General features: G+C 37.6%; 1 protein-coding gene across 1 annotated transcript in view; it reads left to right on the top strand.

Annotated features, from left to right (window-relative positions):
- Nucleotides 1–10,470, top strand: part of LOC128636471 (cytochrome P450 2F2) — a 49,132-nt gene extending 38,662 nt beyond the window's left edge. Inside the window, exons 6-9 of the mRNA XM_053689484.1 lie at nucleotides 4,647–4,785; nucleotides 7,693–7,880; nucleotides 9,804–9,945; nucleotides 10,068–10,470. Coding sequence (XP_053545459.1) covers nucleotides 4,647–4,785; nucleotides 7,693–7,880; nucleotides 9,804–9,945; nucleotides 10,068–10,252 — 654 coding nt within the window. The 3' untranslated portion in view covers nucleotides 10,253–10,470. The remainder of the gene's footprint in view (nucleotides 1–4,646; nucleotides 4,786–7,692; nucleotides 7,881–9,803; nucleotides 9,946–10,067) is intronic.
- Nucleotides 10,471–22,465: the final 11,995 nt, after the last annotated feature.

Raw genomic sequence — 22,465 nt, forward strand, 5'->3', positions numbered from 1 at the left:
AGCGCCATTGTACGTCAACATTGCTTGAGCGCAATCAATAGCTCATTTGTGCTAATATTACAAGTCCAATATTATTTTCATCTCTCAAGTGATGGTCTATGATGTGCAAAAATCTGAATGTTGATTGGGCTAAATCACTACCATAATAGACTACTAATGATTTCCTGCAGTACAATTAACTTGGACTATCACTATGCTGATAGTGCACAAAAAAATCCACTCAATAATTCTTCATTAAAGAAATTTAAAGGTGTATGTATGTCCCTTTAAATTAAGCAGTAGATTCAAAATAAAAAATAAAAATTAAACTTTCATGATTCAGGTAGATCACACAATGTTAAACAACTTTCCAATTTACATCTATTATCTAACTATGCACAATCTTTTTCTGTTTAGACTTTCTGCGACACCTGTATATGTATATGCATTTTTGTGATTGGCTGATGGTTGTCACATGATGCAGTGGGAAGGAAAATAAAACTAACTTTTAAATGTGTAAGAAAACAAATCTTCTACTGTTAAACCATCTCAAATGGTCCAACAAAGGTTGCTTGACAATTTTTAATTTTCCTAAATTATTTTTACTGATTACCTCTATGTAATGGTTAGGGATGGGCAAATGTGTTTAAAATTCAAATGGTAGAACTCATTTTATTGTTGAATATCGATTTGGAAAATCAAATGTTGATAAGAACAAATATTCTTTCAAATTCAAAAATCAAATGTTATTTTTAATTTTCGAATTTAGTTTCAATTTTGAATGTTGGTTTTGATTTCAAATCTTGGTTTCAAATTCAAATATTACATTTATAAAAAATAAATGTAGATTAGAAATATTATTTTGAAATCAAATTTGAATACTACATTTATAAAAAGATAGCTTTAGATTAGAAATACTATTTTGAAAAGCGAATATTAAAAATGTGATTTGCATAAAACAAATTTGAAATCGAATGTTAGTAAATTTCAAATTGGATGTAAAATACATGACTAAACCTTCATTTATTCAAAGTAATATTTTTGAATTTTCTTTAAAATTCATAAGCAAACATTAGAAAAAAGAATGTGTGAATGCTATATGAACTTACAAAATTTGATTTGAACGAAAAATGTATTTAAATTCATTTTAAATTTTGAATGTTATGAAACATTCGTCAATCCCTAGTATTGGTATTGCAAAACCACCAGATTTTGTATTTTTATTTTACTTGCTTTAACTCACCAGTTGTAATACAAGCACAATAAGCCGCTAATAACGTTCCCTGAGATATCCCTTAAAAGTATAGGGCACACTAAAAAAGTTTCAGCTGCATTAAGATGATTTGGTTTAAATATTTAACAATCTACTTGTAATACCAGGTTGTGAGTTATTCTTTGTACAAGGCTGCGCAAAATATAACGCACCAGGCACTATTGATTATATGGTTTTAAATTTGAATATTACATTTATAAAAAGATAGCTGTAGATTAGAAATACTTTTTTGAAATTAAAAATTGAATATTAAAAATTTGATTAGCATAAAATGAATTTGAAATTGAATGTTAGTAATTTTTTCGAATTTGATGTAAAATACATGGCAAAACATTCGATTATTAGAACAAATATTTCCAAATGTTCTTTAAAATTCAAACACCAACATTTGAAAAATTTGAATGTTATATGAACTTACAAAATGTATTGAAATTTGTTTTAAATTTTGAATAATTTGCCCATCACTAGTATTGGTATTGCAAAACCACTAGAATTTTTTTTTTAACTTACCTAATAACACTCCCTTACGTTTCAGCTGCATGAAATGGACATACAAAACACACATTTTTTCTTTCATGATTCAGCTAGAGAATACAAGTACATTCCAATTTAATTCTTATCAAATCTGCATTGTTGTCATGTTTTTCTTTGTTGAAGATATAGGAATGGCTGGAAAACACATGACAGGAAATAGTGCTGCCATCTAGTGTTCTTGCTAATGTATAACATTAGTACTACATAACAGAAAATAGTGCTGCCATCTAGTGCTCTTGCTAATGTATAACATTAGTACTACATGACAGGAAATAGTGTGGCATCTAGTGCTCTTGCTAATGTATAACATTAGTACTACATGACAGGAAATAGTGCTGCCATCTAGTGCTCTTGCTAATGTATAACATTAGTACTACATGAGATCTAGTGCTCTTGTTAATGTATAACATTAGTACTACATGACAGGAAATAGTGCTGCCATCTAGTGCTCTTGCTAATGTATAACATTAGTACTACATAACAGGAAATAGTGCTGTCATCTAGTGCTCTTGCTAATGTATAACATTAGTACTACATGACAGGAAATAATGCTGCCATCTAGTGCTCTGCTAATGTATAATATTAGTACTACATAACAGGAAATAGTGCTGCCATCTAGTGCTCTTGATAATGTATAATATTAGTACTACATGACAGGAAATAGTGCTGCCATCTAGTGGTCTTGCTAATGTATAACATTAGCACTACATGACAGGAAATAGTGCTGCCATCTAGTGCTCTTGCTAATGTATAACATTAGTACTACATGACAGGAAATAGTTCTGCCATCTAGTGATCTTGCTAATGTATAACATTAGTACTACATAACAGGAAATAGTGCTGCCAAAAGTACATTCCAATTTAATTCTTATCAAATCTGCATTGTTGTCATGTTTTTCTTTGTTGAAGATATAGGAATGGCTGGAAAACACATGACAGGAAATAGTGCTGCCATCTAGTGTTCTTGCTAATGTATAACATTAGTACTACATAACAGAAAATAGTGCTGCCATCTAGTGCTCTTGCTAATGTATAACATTAGTACTACATGACAGGAAATAGTGTGGCATCTAGTGCTCTTGCTAATGTATAACATTAGTACTACATGACAGGAAATAGTGCTGCCATCTAGTGCTCTTGCTAATGTATAACATTAGTACTACATGAGATCTAGTGCTCTTGTTAATGTATAACATTAGTACTACATGACAGGAAATAGTGCTGCCATCTAGTGCTCTTGCTAATGTATAACATTAGTACTACATAACAGGAAATAGTGCTGTCATCTAGTGCTCTTGCTAATGTATAACATTAGTACTACATGACAGGAAATAATGCTGCCATCTAGTGCTCTGCTAATGTATAATATTAGTACTACATAACAGGAAATAGTGCTGCCATCTAGTGCTCTTGATAATGTATAATATTAGTACTACATGACAGGAAATAGTGCTGCCATCTAGTGGTCTTGCTAATGTATAACATTAGTACTACATGACAGGAAATAGTGCTGCCATCTAGTGCTCTTGCTAATGTATAACATTAGTACTACATGACAGGAAATAGTTCTGCCATCTAGTGATCTTGCTAATGTATAACATTAGTACTACATAACAGGAAATAGTGCTGCCATCTAGTGCTCTTGCTAATGTATAACATTAGTACTACATAACAGGAAATAGTGCTGCCATCTAGTGCTCTTGCTAATGTATAATATTAGTACTACATGACAGGAAATAGTGCTGCCATCTAGTGGTCTTGCTAATGTATAACATTAGTACTACATGCCAGGAAATAGTGCTGCCATCTAGTGCTCTTGCTAATGTATAACATTAGTACTACATGCCAGGAAATAGTGCTGCCATCTAGTGCTCTTGCTAATGTATAACATTAGTACTACATGCTAGGAAATAGTGCTGCCATCTAGTGCTCTTGCTAATGTATAACATTAGTACTACATGACAGGAAATAGTGCTGTCATCTAGTGCTCTTGCTAATGTATAACATTAGTACTACATGACAGGAAATAGTGCTGCCATCTAGTGCTCTTGCTAATGTATAACATTAGTACTATATGACAGGAAATAATGCTGCCATCTAGTGCTCTGCTAATGTATAACATTAGTACTACATAACAGGAAATAGTGCTGCCATCTAGTGCTCTTGCTAATGTATAACATTAGTACTACATAACAGGAAATAGTGCTGCCATCTAGTGCTCTTGCTAATGTATAACATTAGTACTACATGACAGGAAATAGTGCTGCCATCTAGTGCTCTTGCTAATGTATAACATTAGTACTACATGACAGGAAATAGTGCTGCTATCTAGTGCTCTTGCTAATGTATAACATTAGTACTACATGACAGGAAATAGTGCTGCCATCTAGTGCTCTTGCTAATGTATAACATTAGTACTACATGACAGGAAATAGTGCTGCCATCTAGTGCTCTTGTTAATGTATAACATTAGTACTACATAACAGGAAATAGTGCTGCCATCTAGTGCTCTTGTTAATGTATAACAGTGTAACAAAACTGCTGCAATATAGTGTTGCAGACACATGAACACTCATGAGCTTACTTTCCTGCTTTTCAACAAAGGATAACAAGAACATTTGATAGTAGAAGTAAATTAGAAAGTTGTTTAAAATTGTATGTTCGATTTGAATTATGAAATAAAGTTTGGGTTTAACCAACTACTTGTAATACCAGGTTGTGAATTATTCTTTGTACAAGGTTGCGCGAAATATAACTCACGTGGCGCTATTGATTATACAACACTTCTACTCTAGCTCACAATGGGGAATCGAATTGGAGAAACTGTGCTTATTTATCTATTTTCTTATTCTTTCTGAAGGAAAAAGATCCCAAAACACCATTTACTATACCAAACCTCGTAGCATCATTAAATGACTTCATTCTGACGGGAGCAGAGTCTATTGGTGTCACATTAAATTATGGTTTCTTAATTCTTATAAAGTACCCTGAAATACAAGGTAAGCCATTGCTGACATTTTTTATCCCTTTTGAATCTGTTTGTTTCCTCACTGAAGCTACTAAACATTTAAAGACCAGGTTACGAGTAGTACGCTAACAGTTACGCGTGAGTGAAAAGGGGTTTATCACATTGGTTTAAGTGCGTTAGCTGTAGCACTCATATTACAAGTTGAAAGTAAACGGAATCGCTTGAGCACAATTGAAGTTAACGCACGTCGGGATAACGCATCCTCAGAGCTCTAGTTAACTGTTTTGTGGAACAAAAAAGTGTCACAAAACACATCAAAAATACATTACAAAGTACACTTACACTCATAACACGGTCTAATAAAAAAATATTGCACAAAAAAAAAAAGGTTTTAAGGGCTCAAAGATATAAGGTCTGAGATGTTAGAAAAAAAGGGCTTTAACATTAAGATACATACATAGGGGGAGCGAATTATCATTGTGTGAGCGGACATAATCCGATATTGCGGATCATGTCCGCTTCACATCGATAAATGCTGACAGCATACGCTCTCAGCATTTATCATTCTTGTGAATTGCTGGTGCAATGCCGCCCCCTGAAGATTTGCGGCCAATCGGTCGCTAGCAGGGGGTGTCAATCAACCCGATCGTATTTGATCGGGTTAATTTCTGTCCGCCACCTCAGAGCAGGCGGACAGGTTATGGGGCAGTGGTCTTTAGATGTTATCTTATATTATGCAATATTCATACTTAATAAAACGTGTTATACATGTATTTACTGTAAATATTTCACATTCCAATGCAGAATATATATATATATATATATATATATACACACACACACACACACACACATACACACAAAACACAGAAGGGGACTGCACTCTCATACCGGGTACACATCCTATGACCCTGCAACATGCTCAGCCCTGGGTGCTCACCGGCACTCACAGGAAGCTGTGCTGTCCCCAGAGTCACAGGCAGTTAACCCCAGACAGGTCTGGGTGTAAGAACCATAGGGAAAATAACTAAACAAATTAATACAACACACAGAGAAAGTCCAGCACTCACTTACAAGCTCTCAGCTAAGATTTAAAAGCAAAAATGGAAAGGTTAGTTACCACATCTGGCCAATGTCTAGGGTGATTACATATTCCTGTGCACCCTTCCCTTGTTCCCATTTTGTTTGGATTTGAGAGCTTGCATTGTGTGGCTGTTTTAGGGTCCCAGGTATTGGAAAGGACCTCAACGTGGTACCTGGGCTTGTCCCATTTGGCAAAAATGATACCGTTTGCCACATTATTATGGCTTCGTACAAACACATGATTGGTTATTAAAAGTTGTAAAACATTTGAATGCTAGATGTGAATTAGAAAGTAGTTTAAAATTGCATGCTCTATCTGAATCATGAAAAAAAAAAACATTTTGGGATTCATATCCCTTTAACCAAAAACTACACTTTTGTGCTCCAACAGCTTAGCACTCAACAGTTTTACATGAATTTCAGAGTGGGCCCTCATAAAATCCTTTTATCTAAAAAAAAGAGCGCCCTTGCACCATCAGATATGAATACTGCAGCACATCTTAAACTATCATACACACAATGTATATTAACCATGGACTTGTAATAGCACCACAAATATGCAAGTGGTATGGATTGAACTCCATCTTGAAATCTGGTCTTAAATGTTTTCTCTAACTCCTCCTCCATCTACTAACTGCAAGGTGCCTTATAGTGATACCCAGGCCGCTGCATAGCACGTTTTCTCTTTAAAATATAATTTACCTTCCAACCCTTAATCCTGACTTACAATTTCTATTCCTATACATAAAAGGGGCAGTCTAATCAAAATTAAAGTTTCATGATTCAGATAGAGAATGAACTTTCAAATAACTTTCCAAATTACTTTTATCATCAAATTTGCTTTGTTCTCTTTGTATTCTTTTGGTATTCTCGTTAGGCTCATTTCTAAGCCATTGAAAGGCTGCCTCTTATCTCAGTGCATTTTGACAGTTTTCACAGTTAGATGGTGCTAGTTCATGTGTGTCATATATAACATTGTGCTCACTCCCATGGAGTTATTTATGAGTCAGCACTAATTGGCTAAAATGCAAGTTTGTCAAAAGAACTGAAAAAAGGGATCAGTCTGCAGAGGCTTAGATACAAGTTAATCACAGAGGTAAAAAGTATATTAAAGGAATAGTCTAGTTAAAATTAAACTTTCATGATTCAGATAGAGCAGCAACTTTATATATTACTCCTATTATCAACTTATCTTTGTTCTCTTGGTATCTTTATTTGAATGTAAACTTAGCAGCCAACCCATTTTTGATTTAGCACCTGGGTAGAGCTTGCTGATAGGTGGCTACATTTAGACACCAATCAGAAAGTGCTATCCAGGTCCTGAACCAAAAATGGGCCGGCTCCTAAGCTTACATTCTTGCCTTTTTAAATAAAGATACCAAGAGCACTAAGGAAAAATTATAATAAAAATAAATTAGAAAATTGCTTAAAATCATGAAAGTTTAATTTTGACTATTCCTTTAATATAACCGTGATGGTTATGCAAAACTGGGGAATGGGTAATAAAGGGATTAGCTATCTTTATATAGAATGTCCTTTTTAAATTCATATCATACATAACTCCACTAACTAGACATTTAGCACATTATACCTAAATGCTAAATTTATGTCATTAACTATTCTTTGTAATTCAAAATCTTTCAGTAGCTTCTGATTATTGTCTCTCCTAAAATGCTTTTAATATCCCAGTAGAAAATACAAGTTTGGTTCTACGGCTGCTTCTGTTCTTCATACCAGTTCTTCGTGTCTGCTCAAATCCCTTTGTATTTCTGCAATGTATTATAATAACCAGCCAATAGAGCTCTATCTGTGCTAAGATAACGTGTCCCTCTATTGCCATGTGGTTAAAATCCAGCAAAATTACAAGTAGAAGTTGAAAAGGTGATTGGACACAACCGAGAGCCGTTGGTAGAGGACAGAAATAATACGCCGTACTTGAATGCGTTTATCCATGAAGTTCAGAGATGTTGTAATGTGTTTCCAATGGGAGTGATTCGATCTACCACAAGAGATATGGAATACCATGGATACTACATTCCAAAGGTCAGTAAAGAGAAGTTAAACACTAAGGGATAGATTACGAGGGGAGCAGAAAAATTTCTCTTTTGCGATATTTGTGCTTTCCTCACTAATGCCGGTGCACGCAAATGTAAACTGGTATTACAAGAAAGGCACAATGCACAAGCAACCTAACGTTCGCATTGCATGAAAGTTTTGCGTTCATCGGAGAGTGCTTTTATAGGCTCCAATGGAAGCCCTGTACGGATGCCGATAGACATGCCACTGAACCTAGCGCAGCATATTTAAAATATACAAGTATATGAATATATATATGTTTAAATGTGTTTATACACATAAATACATGTACAGATATATAAGCATATACATATATATTTATAGAGAAAACACATTCCCCATAGACCAGGGTGGGCTGTCATATTTTGATTGACAGCACCACCTCGCTTCTAGTGGATGGGGAAAAAACTTGGACTCCATGGGCGGCCGGAAGACCATCCAGATGGAGGGCAAGTATAAAGTTATTGTAAGTATTGCAGCACAAAACAAGCAGCCACAGTAACGATTATTACTTACAGCACATATACTTTTGAAAATTGTTTGACAAGTTGAAGCTATCGTTTACTGTCCCTTTAAGTAGAAAGATATCAATAACTATTGATCAAAAAAATCATTCATTAATGACCAAACTGGGACAAAATATAGCTAAGGAATGTACACTTGGCATGTGAGTCGTCGATATGACATGTGGGAAGCGGCATTCAGATAGTTTCAGCATCAGATTTATTCATTTGAAAGTACAACACTAAAGGATCTGTATTTGCACAGATCTTTATGTTTTGCTGTTTCACACGAATAAATCTGGTGCCGAAAATAGCCAAATACCTCTGCTTGCTGCCATTTTCAGCATTTGTTTGTGAAACAAATCAACAAATGCACATATTTAAAGGGATACTGAACATGGGACATGCATAAGGCTATCCTAAGGAAAAGTAACATGTAATATGGGTAGACTTGATGGGCCTTATGTTTCTATGAACCCACATTTTTTTCACTCATGACAGAGCAGCAATTTTAAGCACCTTTATAATTTACTCCTATTATCAATTTTTTCTTCGTTCTCTTGGTTTCTTTATTTGAAAAAGCAAGAATGTAAGCTTAGGAGCAGGCCCATTTTTGGTTCAGAACCCTGGCTATTGTTTGCTTATTGGTGGCTGCATTTAGCCAACAAACAGCAAGCGCTACCCAGATGCTGAACCAAATATAGGCCAGCTCCTAAGCTTTACCTTCCTGCTTTTCCAAATAAAGAAACCAAGTGAACAAAGAAAAATTGACAATAGGAGTAAATTAGAAAGTTGCTTAAAATTACTGAATCATGAAAGAAAAAAATAGGCTCAGTGTTCCTTCAGTATAAACTGCAAGAGAATAATTTTATAGAGTTATTTTATTTGTCAGTGGCATATTTTGCTTTTGTGTTGCCCTTGGCACTCAAAATTCTGTTGTCCCCCAAGGTTTTACACCTTCTTTGGCCATAATATATTTTTGGTCAGGGAGTAATGTGATTTTTTTATGGCATTTGCAAAATAAATGGTCACACACACACACACCTCTAAACTGTAAGATCCATGAGCAATCTCTTATTATACCTCCCCTAGAATGTAAGCTCTTTAGGCAATATCTCCCATTATATACCTGTATAATACTACTAAAATAACTGTAAGCTTCTTACAAATAAAGTCACAAAAAAGTGCTGCCCCCTCCCAAATCTGCCTCCTTAGGCAAGTGCCTTGTTTGCCTCAGCCAAAATACGCCACTGATTTCCGCAGAGTTATATTTTATATATCTTACAGACAATATGCATATTGCAATTAGAAGAAATACTAATGATCAATATAAAAATGCTTTAATTTCCATTAGCACGATACTAGCCAGCAATTACGTGTTTTTTAGGGTACTGATGTTCTACCAGTGTTAACGACTGTGTTAAAGGATCCAACAAACTTTGAAACTCCTGAGGAATTCAACATCAAACATTTTTTGGATGAAAATGGCAAATTTAAGAAAAATAATGGCTTTATGGTATTTGGTGCAGGTAGGTCTTGAGAAAATATGTAAGTTTTAAGATCTGAATTGATGTGTTAAAATATCTGCTTTTGTGTTACTATAAGCAGATGTTCCGTTCTCTAATGACCTCCCTTTCATATAATATCACAGGTAAGAGGTCATGCATTGGGGAGAGCCTGGTTCGGATGCAGCTCTTCATATTCTTTGCCACAATTCTACAGAATTTCACTTTAAAGGCAACTGTCGACCCGAAGGATCTGGACATTAGCCCCGTAGAAGTTAGCCTTGAGACTATAATACCTTCCCATAGAATTATCTTTATACCTCGTGAATAACCAGCTGCATAATTCTGCATGTATAATGTTTTTATAATCTCAGTTCTTCTCAAAAAATTGAGTAATGCAAAGTTGAATTAGATTGTGCTGACAATTTTAAGATAGATTTTGTGCTTTCCATGGAAAAATACAAGTCTCTGTAAAGATAATGGGACAGATTACAAGTAAAGCGCTAATTAAAGGGACACTGAACCCAATTTTTTTTCTATCATGATTCAGATAGAGCATGCAATTTTAAGCAAGTTTCTAATTTACTCCTATTATCAAATTATTTTAATTATCTTGGTATCTTTATTTGAAATGCAAAAATGTAAGTTCAGATGCCGGCCCATTTTTGGTGAACACACTGTGTTGTTCTTGCTGATTGGTGGGTAAATTCACCTACCAATAAACAAGTGCTTTCCATGGTACTGAACCAAAAAATAGCTTAGATGCCTTCTTTTTCAAATAAAGAAAGCAAGAGAACGAAGAAAAATTGATAATAGGAGTAAATTAGAAAGTCGTTTAAAATTGCCGCTCTATCTGAATCACGAAAGAAAAAATTTGGGTTCAGTGTCCCTTTAATGCTCCCGCTCAAGCGTTAACTGCACTAGAAATTAGCTTTTTGTGCTCATCGGGTTACGCTTGTATTAGGAGTTAAATGTAAACTGTTTTTACTCGTGCACTAACCCAAATAGCGGGGGGGGGGGACTTACAATATTGTGTGCTTGTTCACGTATTTCCCCCATAGAAGTCAATAGAGCAAAAAAAGTGGAAAAAAACTCCATTATCATGCAAACCCGATCGTATATTCTCATGTGCGCTAACTCGATATGAATATTTCACATTCCAATGTTCTTCACATACAGGAATATGTTCTATTTATTCATAAGAAAATATTTCTTTATATATCTGATGTTTTTTTTTTTGGTACAATATATATATAAATATTTAGAACATATCAGCATATGTGCAGGACATTGGAATGTGAAATATAAAAATAAATATTACATAAATATGTTTTTACATGTTTTCATCTACTTAAAGGGACATGAAACCCACATTTTTTCTTTCATGATTTAGAAAGAGAATGCAATTTTAAACATCTTTCTAATTTACTTCTATTATCTCATTTGCTTTATTCTCTTGATATTCTTTGCGGAAAAGCATATCTAGATAGGCTCAGTAGCTGCTGATTGGTTGCTGCACATAGAAGCCTCGTATGATTGGCTCACCCATGTGCATTGCTTTTTCTTTAACTAAGGATATCTAAAAAATGAAGCAAAATAAATAATAGAAGTAAATTGTAATGTTGTTTAAATTTGTTTTCTCTTTCTGAATCATGAAAGAAAGATTTTGGGTTTAGTGGCCCTTTAACTGCAAAGGGCTCCAATGCACTTGTATATATGTATATACAGAGCCCTCGACTAATATTTGCACCCTTGGTGAATATGAGCAAAGAAGGCCATAAAAAAATTATCTTTATTGTTTAACCTTTTGATCTTTTGTTCAAATACACAAAAAGACTCTGCTTTCATGGATATCAAACAATGGAAAACACAACACAGGTTTATTAAAAAAAAACATATGTTGTTAAACATATGTGTGGCACAATTATTGGCACCCTTTTAGTCAATACTTTGTGCTAACTCCCTTTGCCAAGATAACAGCTCTGAGCCTTCTCCTATAAAACCTGATGAGGTTGGAGAATACATGGCAGTGGATCTGAGACCATTCCTCCATACAGAATCTCTCCAGATCCTTCAAATTTTGAGGTTGATGTTGGTAGACTTTCTTCTTCAGTTTACACCACAGGTTATCTATGGAGTTCAAGTCAGGGGACTGGGATGGCCATGGCAGGACCTTGATTTTGTGGTCAGTAAACAATTTTTGTGTTGATTTTGATGGATGTTTTTGATCAGGGTCCTGCTGGAAGATACAAGCAAGTCCCATTTTAAGCTTTCTGGCAGAGGCAGTCAGCGTCCATGATGCCATGTATCCTAACAAAATGTCCAGGTTCTCAGGCATAAAAACAGCCACAAAACATTAAAGAGCCACCACCATATTTATCTGTGGGCATGAGGTACTTTTCCATATGGCTATATCTCTGTGTGCGCCAAACCCACCTAGTTTCATCTGACAATAGAACCTGATCCCATTTGAAGTTCCGGTAGTGTTTGGCAAACTGAATATGCTTGAGTTTGTTTTTGGATGAGAGCAGAGACTTTTTTCTTGAAACCCTTCCAAACAACTTGTGGTGATTTAGGTGACGTTGGACTGTAAATTTGGACTGAGACTTTCTGACCCCAAGATGCAACTAACTTCTGCAATTCTCCAGCTGTGATCCTTGGCGATATTTTGGCCACTCGTAGCATCCTCTTCACAGTGTGTTGACAAAATATAGACACGCGTCCTCTTCCAGGTTGATTCATAACATTCCCAGTTGACTGGAACTTCTTAATTATTGGCCTGATGGCGTAAATGGGCATTTTTAATGCTTTTGCTATTTTCCTATAACCACAACCAATTTTGCGAAGCTCAACAACCTTTTGCCGCACATCACAGCTATATTCCTTGGTCTTACCCATTGTGATAAATGACTAAGGGAATTTGGCCTATGTGTTACCTCATATTTATACTCGTGTGAAACAGGAAGTCATGGTTGAACAATTTCCTGTTTCTAGCCACCCACGTGTACTAAATGGGAACATAATTCATAGGGGTGCCAATAATTGTGCCACACATATTTAACAAAGATTTGCTTATTTATTTTGATAAACCGGTGTTGTGTTTGCAATTGTTTGATATCCATGAGAGCAGATTATTTTTGTGTATTTTTTGAACAAAAGATCAATAAAGAATTTTTACAGCCTTCTTTGCTCATATTTACCAAGGGTGCCAATATTAGTGGAGGGCACTGTGTAAAAATATATGTATATATATATATATTTATGTGTGCGTGTGTATTTCTGTGTTTATATGAGTATACATGTCTTTAAATACATATGTATACAAATATACTTTAAATATGCACACTTATATAGACATACAGTATATATATATATATATATATAAATATATGCAAATATACACACACACACACACACAAATCCATCTTTAGAAATGTATATGTATGCATCTCAATGTTAAAGAGCCTTTTGCCTGCTTTTTTTCCTAACACCTGAGATCTCATATCTTTGAGCAATATTTTTTGTGAATAATTTTTATTAGATGATGTTATTATGAGTGTAAAATATTTTTTTTTTCGCAAAATAGTTAACCAGAGCTTTGAGGACACTGTAATCATTCTAGCATAAACAGTCTCAAACAAAGTAAGCTTCTAATTGTTTTTTTATATATACTTTGAAATTAAATGTATATAGATACTGGATATGTGCAGTCATTTTGACGAAATAAAAATCTAAAAGAATGCACCAACGAAAATGAAAGAAAATTAAAAAATACTGATGAAAATCTGTAGCATTCATTTGTTTTCTTTAATTTGGGGGGGGGGATTTACTACTTGCCTTTTGCGTGCTGGAAAGCCGTACCAACCCCACGTTGACGGGGCCCGGCCACGCTAACTGACTTTAGTGCTTGTCCTGGGATCCAAGTGCGTTAAGCCTGCTTTTAGCTCAGTCAGTGCTCTCGCAAGAAGAGGACCGGATTAGCGCGCATAAATCTACAGGTGAAAGTTTTAATGAAAACTAATGTAAATGTTAAAACGGACAGTCTAGTCAAAATTAAACTTTCATATGTTCCAGTTCATATGTGCCATATAGATAACATTGTGCTCACTACGGTGGAGTTATTTATAAGTTAACACTGAATGGCTAAAATGCAAGTCTGTCAAAAGAGCTGAGATAAGGGGCAGTCTGCAGATGCTTAGATACAAAGTAATCACAGAGGTAAAAAGTATATTAATAACATTGTGTTGGTTATGGAAAACTGGGGAATGGATAATAAAGGGATTATCTATCTCTTTAAAAAATTAAAATGTTGGTGTAGACTGTCCCTTTAACTAAAATCCAGTATTCATTGAATTTAAAACTAAACAAATACAGAATAGTTAAGCCAATGAATATCCGTGGTTAACAAATTTCCACGAATATTCATTACAATATTTTCAAACACCATTTCATATACACATAAAAAATACAGCCCCACATAAACACACTAACACACATATACACAGTCTAACACACATATACACAGTCTAACACACATATACACACACTAACACACACATACACACACTAACACACACATACACACACTAACACACAAACACAGTAACACAAACAAACACAGTAACACACACAAACACAGTAACACACATAAACACAGTAACACACATATACACAGTAACACACATATACACAATAACACACATATACACAGTAACACACCTATACACAGTAACACACCTATACACAGTAACACACATATACAGACACACTTACTAGACAGGTACATATGAGCAATAATCATGTTGACTTTAATACCCCAAGCTACTGAGTTAACTCTTTATAAATTTAACAGGAAACAGTAATGGCTGGTTAAATTAACTAATTATTTTACAAAATACAGGAGATGGTGGCTAAGGTTTTCTCATATTAATACTCCAGGGTTTGGACCAGTAGTGGTCCTAGTAAATAACCACATTTTTGGGCCCCTATTTATCAAAGTCTGGCGGACCTGATCCGAAAGTGCGGATCAGGTGCGCCAGACCTCGCTGAATACAGAGAGCAATACGCTCTCCGTATTCAGCATTGCACCAGCAGCTCACAAGAGCTGCTGGTGCAACGCCGCCCCCTGCAGACTCGCGGCCAATCAGCCGCCAGCGGGGGGTGTCAATCAACCCGATCGTACTCGATCGGGTTAAATTCCGGCGATGTCTGTCCGCCTGCTCAGTGCAGGCGGACAGGTTATGGAGCAGCGGTCTTTGTGACCACTGCTTCATAACTGCTGTTTCTGGCGAGCCTGCAGGCTCACCAGAAACACGGGGCACCCCTTGATAGATAGGCCCCTTGGTATATCCCTATGTGAAAAAAGCCTGGTGTAAAATATAGAGAAATACGGTTATCTTTCAAGCTTACACTCCCTGCATTCCAAAAACTAATTAGAACTATTAAAGGGACACTGAACCCAATTTTTTTCTTTTAAGATTCAGATAGAGCATGATATTTTATGCAACTTTCTAATTTACTCCTATTATCAATTTTTCTTCGTTCTCTTGCTATCTTTATTATAAAAGCAGGAATGTAAAGCTTAGCAGCCAGCCCATTTTAGGTTCAGCACTATGGATAGCGCTTGCTTATTGGAGGCTGACATTTACCCACCAATAGGCAAGCATAACCCAGGTTCTCAACCAAAAATGGGCCGGCTCCTATGCATCACATTCCTGTTCTTTAAATAAAGATAGCAAGAGAACAAAGAAAATGTGATAATAGGAGTAAATTGCTTAAAATTGTTTGCTCTGTCTGATTCATAAAATAATAAAAAAACATAATTTATGCTTACCTGATAAATTCCTTTCTTCTGTTGTGTGATCAGTCCACGGGTCATCATTACTTCTGGGATATTATCTGCTCCCCTACAGGAAGTGCAAGAGGATTCACCCAGCAGAGTTGCTATATAGCTCCTCCCCTCTACGTCACCTCCAGTCATTCGACCAAAGACCAACGAGAAAGGAGAAGCCAAGGGTGTAGTGGTGACTGAATTATAATTTAAAAAATATGTACCTGCCTTAAAAAACAGGGCGGGCCGTGGACTGATCACACAACAGAAGAAAGGAATTTATCAGGTAAGCATAAATTATGTTTTCTTCTGTTATGTGTGATCAGTCCACGGGTCATCATTACTTCTGGGATACCAATACCAAAGCAAAAGTACACGGATGACGGGAGGGATAGGCAGGCTCATTATACAGAAGGAACCACTGCCTGAAGAACCTTTCTCCCAAAAATAGCCTCCGAAGAAGCAAAAGTGTCAAATTTGTAAAATTTGGAAAAAGTATGAAGCGAAGACCAAGTTGCAGCCTTGCAAATCTGTTCAACAGAGGCCTCATTCTTAAAGGCCCAAGTGGAAGCCACAGCTCTAGTGGAATGAGCTGTAATTCTTTCAGGAGGCTGCTGTCCAGCAGTCTCATAGGCTAAACGTATTATGCTACGAAGCCAAAAAGAGAGAGAGGTAGCAGAAGCTTTTTGACCTCTCCTCTGTCCAGAATAAACGACAAACAGGGAAGAAGTTTGGCGAAAATCTTTAGTTGCCTGCAAGTAGAACTTGAGGGCACGAACTACATCCAGATTGTGTAGAAGACGTTCCTTCTTTGAAGAAGGATTTGGACACAAGGATGGAACAACAATCTCTTGATTGATATTCCTGTTAGAGACAACCTTAGGTAAGAACCCAGGTTTAGTACGCAGAACTACCTTGTCTGAGTGAAAGATCAGATAAGGAGAATCACAATGTAGGGCTGATAACTCAGAGACTCTTCGAGCCGAGGAAATAGCCATTAAAAATAGAACTTTCCAAGATAACAATTTTATATCAATGGAATGAAGGGGTTCAAACGGAACACCCTGTAAAACGTTAAGAACTAAGTTTAAACTCCATGGCGGAGCAACAGTTTTAAACACAGGCTTGATCCTAGCTAAAGCCTGACAAAAGGCCTGGATGTCTGAATTTTCTGACAGACGCCTGTGTAACAAGATGGACAGAGCTGAGATCTGTCCCTTTAATGAGCTAGCCGATAAACCCTTTTCTAAACCTTCTTGTAGAAAAGACAATATCCTAGGAATCCTAACCTTACTCCAGGAGTAATCTTTGGATTCACACCAGTATAGGTATTTACGCCATATTTTATGGTAAATCTTTCTGGTAACAGACTTCCTAGCCTGTATCAGGGTATCAATAACCGACTCAGAAAAACCACGTTTTGATAAAATCAAGCGTTCAATTTCCAAGCAGTCAGCTTCAGAGAAGTTAGACTTTGATGTTTGAATGGACCCTGAATCAGAAGGTCCTGTCTTAGAGGTAGAGACCAAGGCGGACAGGATGACATGTCCACTAGATCTGCATACCAAGTCCTGCGCGGCCATGCAGGCGCTATTAGAATCACTGATGCTCTCTCCTGTTTGATTTTGGCAATCAATCGAGGAAGCAGCGGGAAGGGTGGAAACACATAAGCCATCCTGAAGTTCCAAGGTGCTGTCAAAGCATCTATCAGAACCGCTCCCGGATCCCTGGATCTGGATCCGTAGCGAGGAAGTTTGGCGTTCTGGCGAGACGCCATGAGATCTATCTCTGGTTTGCCCCAACGTCGAAGTATTTGGGCAAAGACCTCCGGATGAAGTTCCCACTCCCCCGGATGAAGAGTCTGGCGACTCAAGAAATCCGCCTCCCAGTTCTCCACTCCCGGGATGTGGATTGCTGACAGGTGGCAAGAGTGAGACTCTGCCCAGCGAATTATCTTTGATACTTCTATCATTGCTAGGGAGCTTCTTGTCCCTCCTTGATGGTTGATGTAAGCTACAGTCATGATGTTGTCCGACTGAAACCTGATGAACCCCCGAGTCTTTAACTGGGGCCAAGCTAGAAGGGCATTGAGAACTGCTCTCAATTCCAGAATGTTTATTGGCAGGAGACTTTCCTCCTGACTCCATTGTCCCTGAGCCTTCAGAGAATTCCAGACAGCGCCCCAACCTAGAAGGCTGGCGTCTGTTGTTACAATTGTCCAGTCCGGCCTGCTGAACGGCATCCCCCTGGACAGATGTGGCCGAGAAAGCCACCATAGAAGAGAGTTTCTGGTCTCTTGATCCAGATTCAGAGTGGGGGACAAATCTGAGTAATCCCCATTCCACTGACTCAGCATGCACAATTGCAGCGGTCTGAGATGTAGGCGTGCAAAGGGTACTATGTCCATTGCTGCTACCATTAAGCCGATCACCTCCATGCATTGAGCTACTGACGGGAGTTGAATGGAATGAAGGACACGGCATGTATTTAGAAGCTTTGTTAATCTGTCTTCTGTCAGATAAATCTTCATTTCTACAGAATCTATAAGAGTCCCCAAGAATGGAACTCTTGTGAGAGGCAAGAGAGAACTCTTCTTTTCGTTCACTTTCCATCCATGCGACCTTAGAAATGCCAGAACTAACTCTGTATGAGACTTGGCAGTTTGAAAGCTTGAAGCTTGTATCAGAATGTCGTCTAGGTACGGAGCTACCGAAATTCCTCGCGGTCTCAGAACCGCTAGAAGGGCACCCAGAACCTTTGTGAAGATTCTTGGAGCCGTAGCCAATCCGAATGGAAGGGCTACAAACTGGTAATGCCTGTCTAAGAAGGCAAACCTTAGATACCGGTAATGATCTTTGTGAATCGGTATGTGAAGGTAAGCATCCTTTAAATCCACTGTGGTCATGTACTGACCCTTTTGGATCATGGGTAAGATTGTCCGAATAGTTTCCATTTTGAACGATGGAACTCTTAGGAATTTGTTTAGGATCTTTAAATCCAAGATTGGCCTGAAAGTTCCCTCTTTTTTGGGAACCACAAACAGGTTTGAGTAAAACCCTTGTCCTTGTTCCGACCGCGGAACCGGATGGATCACTCCCATTAATAATAGATCTTGTACACAGCGTAGAAACGCGTCTTTCTTTATTTGGTTTGTTGACAACCTTGACAGATGAAATCTCCCTCTTGGGGGAGATAATTTGAAGTCTAGAAGGTATCCCTGAGATATGATCTCTAGCGCCCAGGGATCCTGGACATCTCTTGCCCAAGCCTGGGCGAAGAGAGAGAGTCTGCCCCCCACTAGATCCGGTCCCGGATCGGGGGCCCTCGGTTCATGCTGTCTTAGGGGCAGCAGCAGGTTTTCTGGCCTGCTTGCCCTTATTCCAGGACTGGTTAGGTTTCCAGCCTTGTCTGTAACGAGCAACAGCTCCTTCCTGTTTTGGTGCAGTGGAAGTTGATGCTGCACCTGCTTTGAAATTCCGAAAGGGACGAAAATTAGACTGTCTAGCCTTAGCTTTGGCTTTGTCTTGAGGTAGAGCGTGGCCCTTACCTCCTGTAATGTCAGCGATAATTTCTTTCAAACCGGGCCCAAATAAAGTTTGCCCCTTGAAAGGTATATTAAGTAATTTGGACTTAGAAGTTACATCAGCCGACCAGGATTTTAGCCACAGCGCCCTACGTGCCTGAATGGCGAATCCTGAATTCTTAGCCGTAAGTTTGGTTAAATGTACTACGGCCTCCGAAATGAATGAATTAGCTAGTTTAAGGACTCTAAGCCTGTCCGTAATGTCGTCCAGCGTAGCGGAACTAAGGTTCTCTTCCAGAGACTCAATCCAAAATGCTGCCGCAGCCGTAATCGGCGCGATGCATGCAAGGGGTTGCAATATAAAACCTTGTTGAACAAACATTTTCTTAAGGTAACCCTCTAATTTTTTATCCATAGGATCTGAAAAAGCACAGCTATCCTCCACCGGGATAGTGGTGCGCTTAGCTAAAGTAGAAACTGCTCCCTCCACCTTAGGGACCGTTTGCCATAAGTCCCGTGTGGTGGCGTCTATTGGAAACATCTTTCTAAATATTGGAGGGGGTGAGAACGGCACACCGGGTCTATCCCACTCCTTAGTAACAATTTCAGTTAATCTCTTAGGTATAGGAAAAACGTCAGTACTCGCCGGTACCGCAAAGTATTTATCCAACCTACACATTTTCTCTGGTATTGCAACAGTGTTACAATCGTTAAGAGCCGCTAAGACCTCCCCTAGTAATACACGGAGGTTTTCCAATTTAAATTTAAAATTTGAAATATCTGAATCCAATCTGCTTGGATCAGAACCGTCACCTACAGAATGAAGCTCTCCGTCCTCATGCTCTGCAAGCTGTGACGCAGTATCAGACATGGCCCTAGAATTATCAGCGCACTCTGTTCTCACCCCAGAGTGATCACGCTTGCCTCTTAGTTCTGGTAACTTAGCCAAAACTTCAGTCATAACAGTAGCCATATCTTGTAATGTTATCTGTAATGGCTGCCCAGATGTACTAGGCGCCATAATATCACGCACCTCCCGGGCGGGAGACGCAGGTACTGACACGTGAGGCGAGTTAGACGGCATAACTCTCCCCTCGCAGTTTGGTGAAATTTGTTCAATTTGTACAGATTGGCTTTTATTTAAAGTAGCATCAATACAGTTAGTACATAAATTTCTATTGGGCTCCACCTTGGCATTGGAACAAATGACACAGGTATCTTCCTCTGAATCAGACATGTTTAACACACTAGCAATAAACATGCAACTTGGTTACAATCTTATTTAACAAAAACGTACTGTGCCTCAAAGAAGCACTAAACGATTAAATGACAGTTGAAATAATGAACTGAAAAACAGTTATAGCATCACTCTTTAAAAACAACACAACTTGTTAGCAAAGGTTTGTTCCCATTAGTAAAGTAACACTAATTAAATTTTAAACATAAAAATCACAGAGCAACGTTTTAAAACACAGTCACTACATAAGTCTCACAGCTCTGCTGAGAGAATCTACCTCCCTTCAAAGAAGTTTGAAGACCCCTGAGTTCTGTTAGAGATGAACCGGATCATGCAGAAAATACAAGAGTAACTGACTGGAAATTTTTGATGCGTAGCAAAGAGCGCCAAAAACGGCCCCTCCCCCTCACACACAGCAGTGAGAGAGAAACGAAACTGTCATAATCAAAACAAGCAAACTGCCAAGTGGAAAAATAATGCCCAAATATTTATTCACTCAGTACCTCAGAAATGCAAACGATTCTACATTCCAGCAAAAACGTTTAACATGAATTAAATACCTATTAAAAGGTTTAATGTACTTTTACAGAGTAATTCCGGTGAAATACCATCCCCAGAATACTGAAGTGTAGAGTATACATACATGTCATTATAACGGTATGGCAGGATTTTCTCATCAATTCCATTCAGAAAATAAAAACTGCTACATACCTCAATGCAGATTCAACTGCCCGCTGTCCCCTGATCTGAAGCTTTTACCTCCCTCAGATGGCCGAGAAACAGCAATATGATCTTAACTACTCCGGTTAAAATCATAAGAAAAACTCTGGTAGATTCTTCTTCAAACTCTGCCAGAGAAGTAATAACACGCTCCGGTGCTATTGTAAAATAACAAACTTTTGATTGAAGTTATAAAAACTAAGTATAATCACCATAGTCCTCTCACACCTCCTATCTAGTCTTTGGGTGCAAGAGAATGACTGGAGGTGACGTAGAGGGGAGGAGCTATATAGCAACTCTGCTGGGTGAATCCTCTTGCACTTCCTGTAGGGGAGCAGATAATATCCCAGAAGTAATGATGACCCGTGGACTGATCACACATAACAGAAGAAAATGGGTTTAGTGTCCCTTTAAGGGCAATTAATCATTTTTATAACATACCATGATGGGGTAATACTTTTTTTGTCTATTATTTATCAAAATATAAACAAATATGACTTAGGGCTCCATTTATTAAACAGCGGATGTTGTTTCGGAGCCTCATCGTTTCAGGTCCACTTGAAATGGAAGTTAGGAAGCAGCGGTCAGCGGACTAAAATCGTCCGGATCAGATACGATCGGGATGATTAACAGCCCCTGCTAGTGGCCAATTGGCTGCCAGTGAGCAGGGTGCGGCATTGCACAAGTATTTCACCAGAAATGCTTGTGCAATGTTAAATGCAGAGTATGCTACAACGAATCCGCTCGCCTCTTAATAAATCTATCCCTAAGTCAGTCCCATAACAATTAATTAGAGGGTCACTGCTTAATATATTTTAAATCAATGCCAACTATTTTACATGGGATTGAATTAAATTAATTTTAATAAAGGGAGATCAAATTTGCTTTTGAATAAGAAGTTCCAAAGTTTCAAGAAAGCATTTCCATTTCTCAATAAAATATGCATGCTACCAGAGTGTCAAATTGTTCCTTAAAGGGACACTAAACCCAATTTTTTTATTTCATGATTCAGATAGCGCAGCAATTTTAAGCAATTTTCTGATGTACTCCTATTATCAATTTTCTTTGTTCTCTTGCTATCTTTATTTAAAAAGCAGAAATGTAAAGCATAAGAGCCGGCCCATTTTATGTTTAGCACCCTGGATAGCACTTGATTATTGGTGACTGCATTTAGCCACCAATAAGCAAACGTAACCCAGATTTTGAACCAAAAATAAGTCGGCTCCTAAGCTTT

The sequence above is a fragment of the Bombina bombina genome, chromosome 7 (assembly GCF_027579735.1).
Source record: "Bombina bombina isolate aBomBom1 chromosome 7, aBomBom1.pri, whole genome shotgun sequence".
Lineage (NCBI taxonomy): Eukaryota > Metazoa > Chordata > Amphibia > Anura > Bombinatoridae > Bombina > Bombina bombina.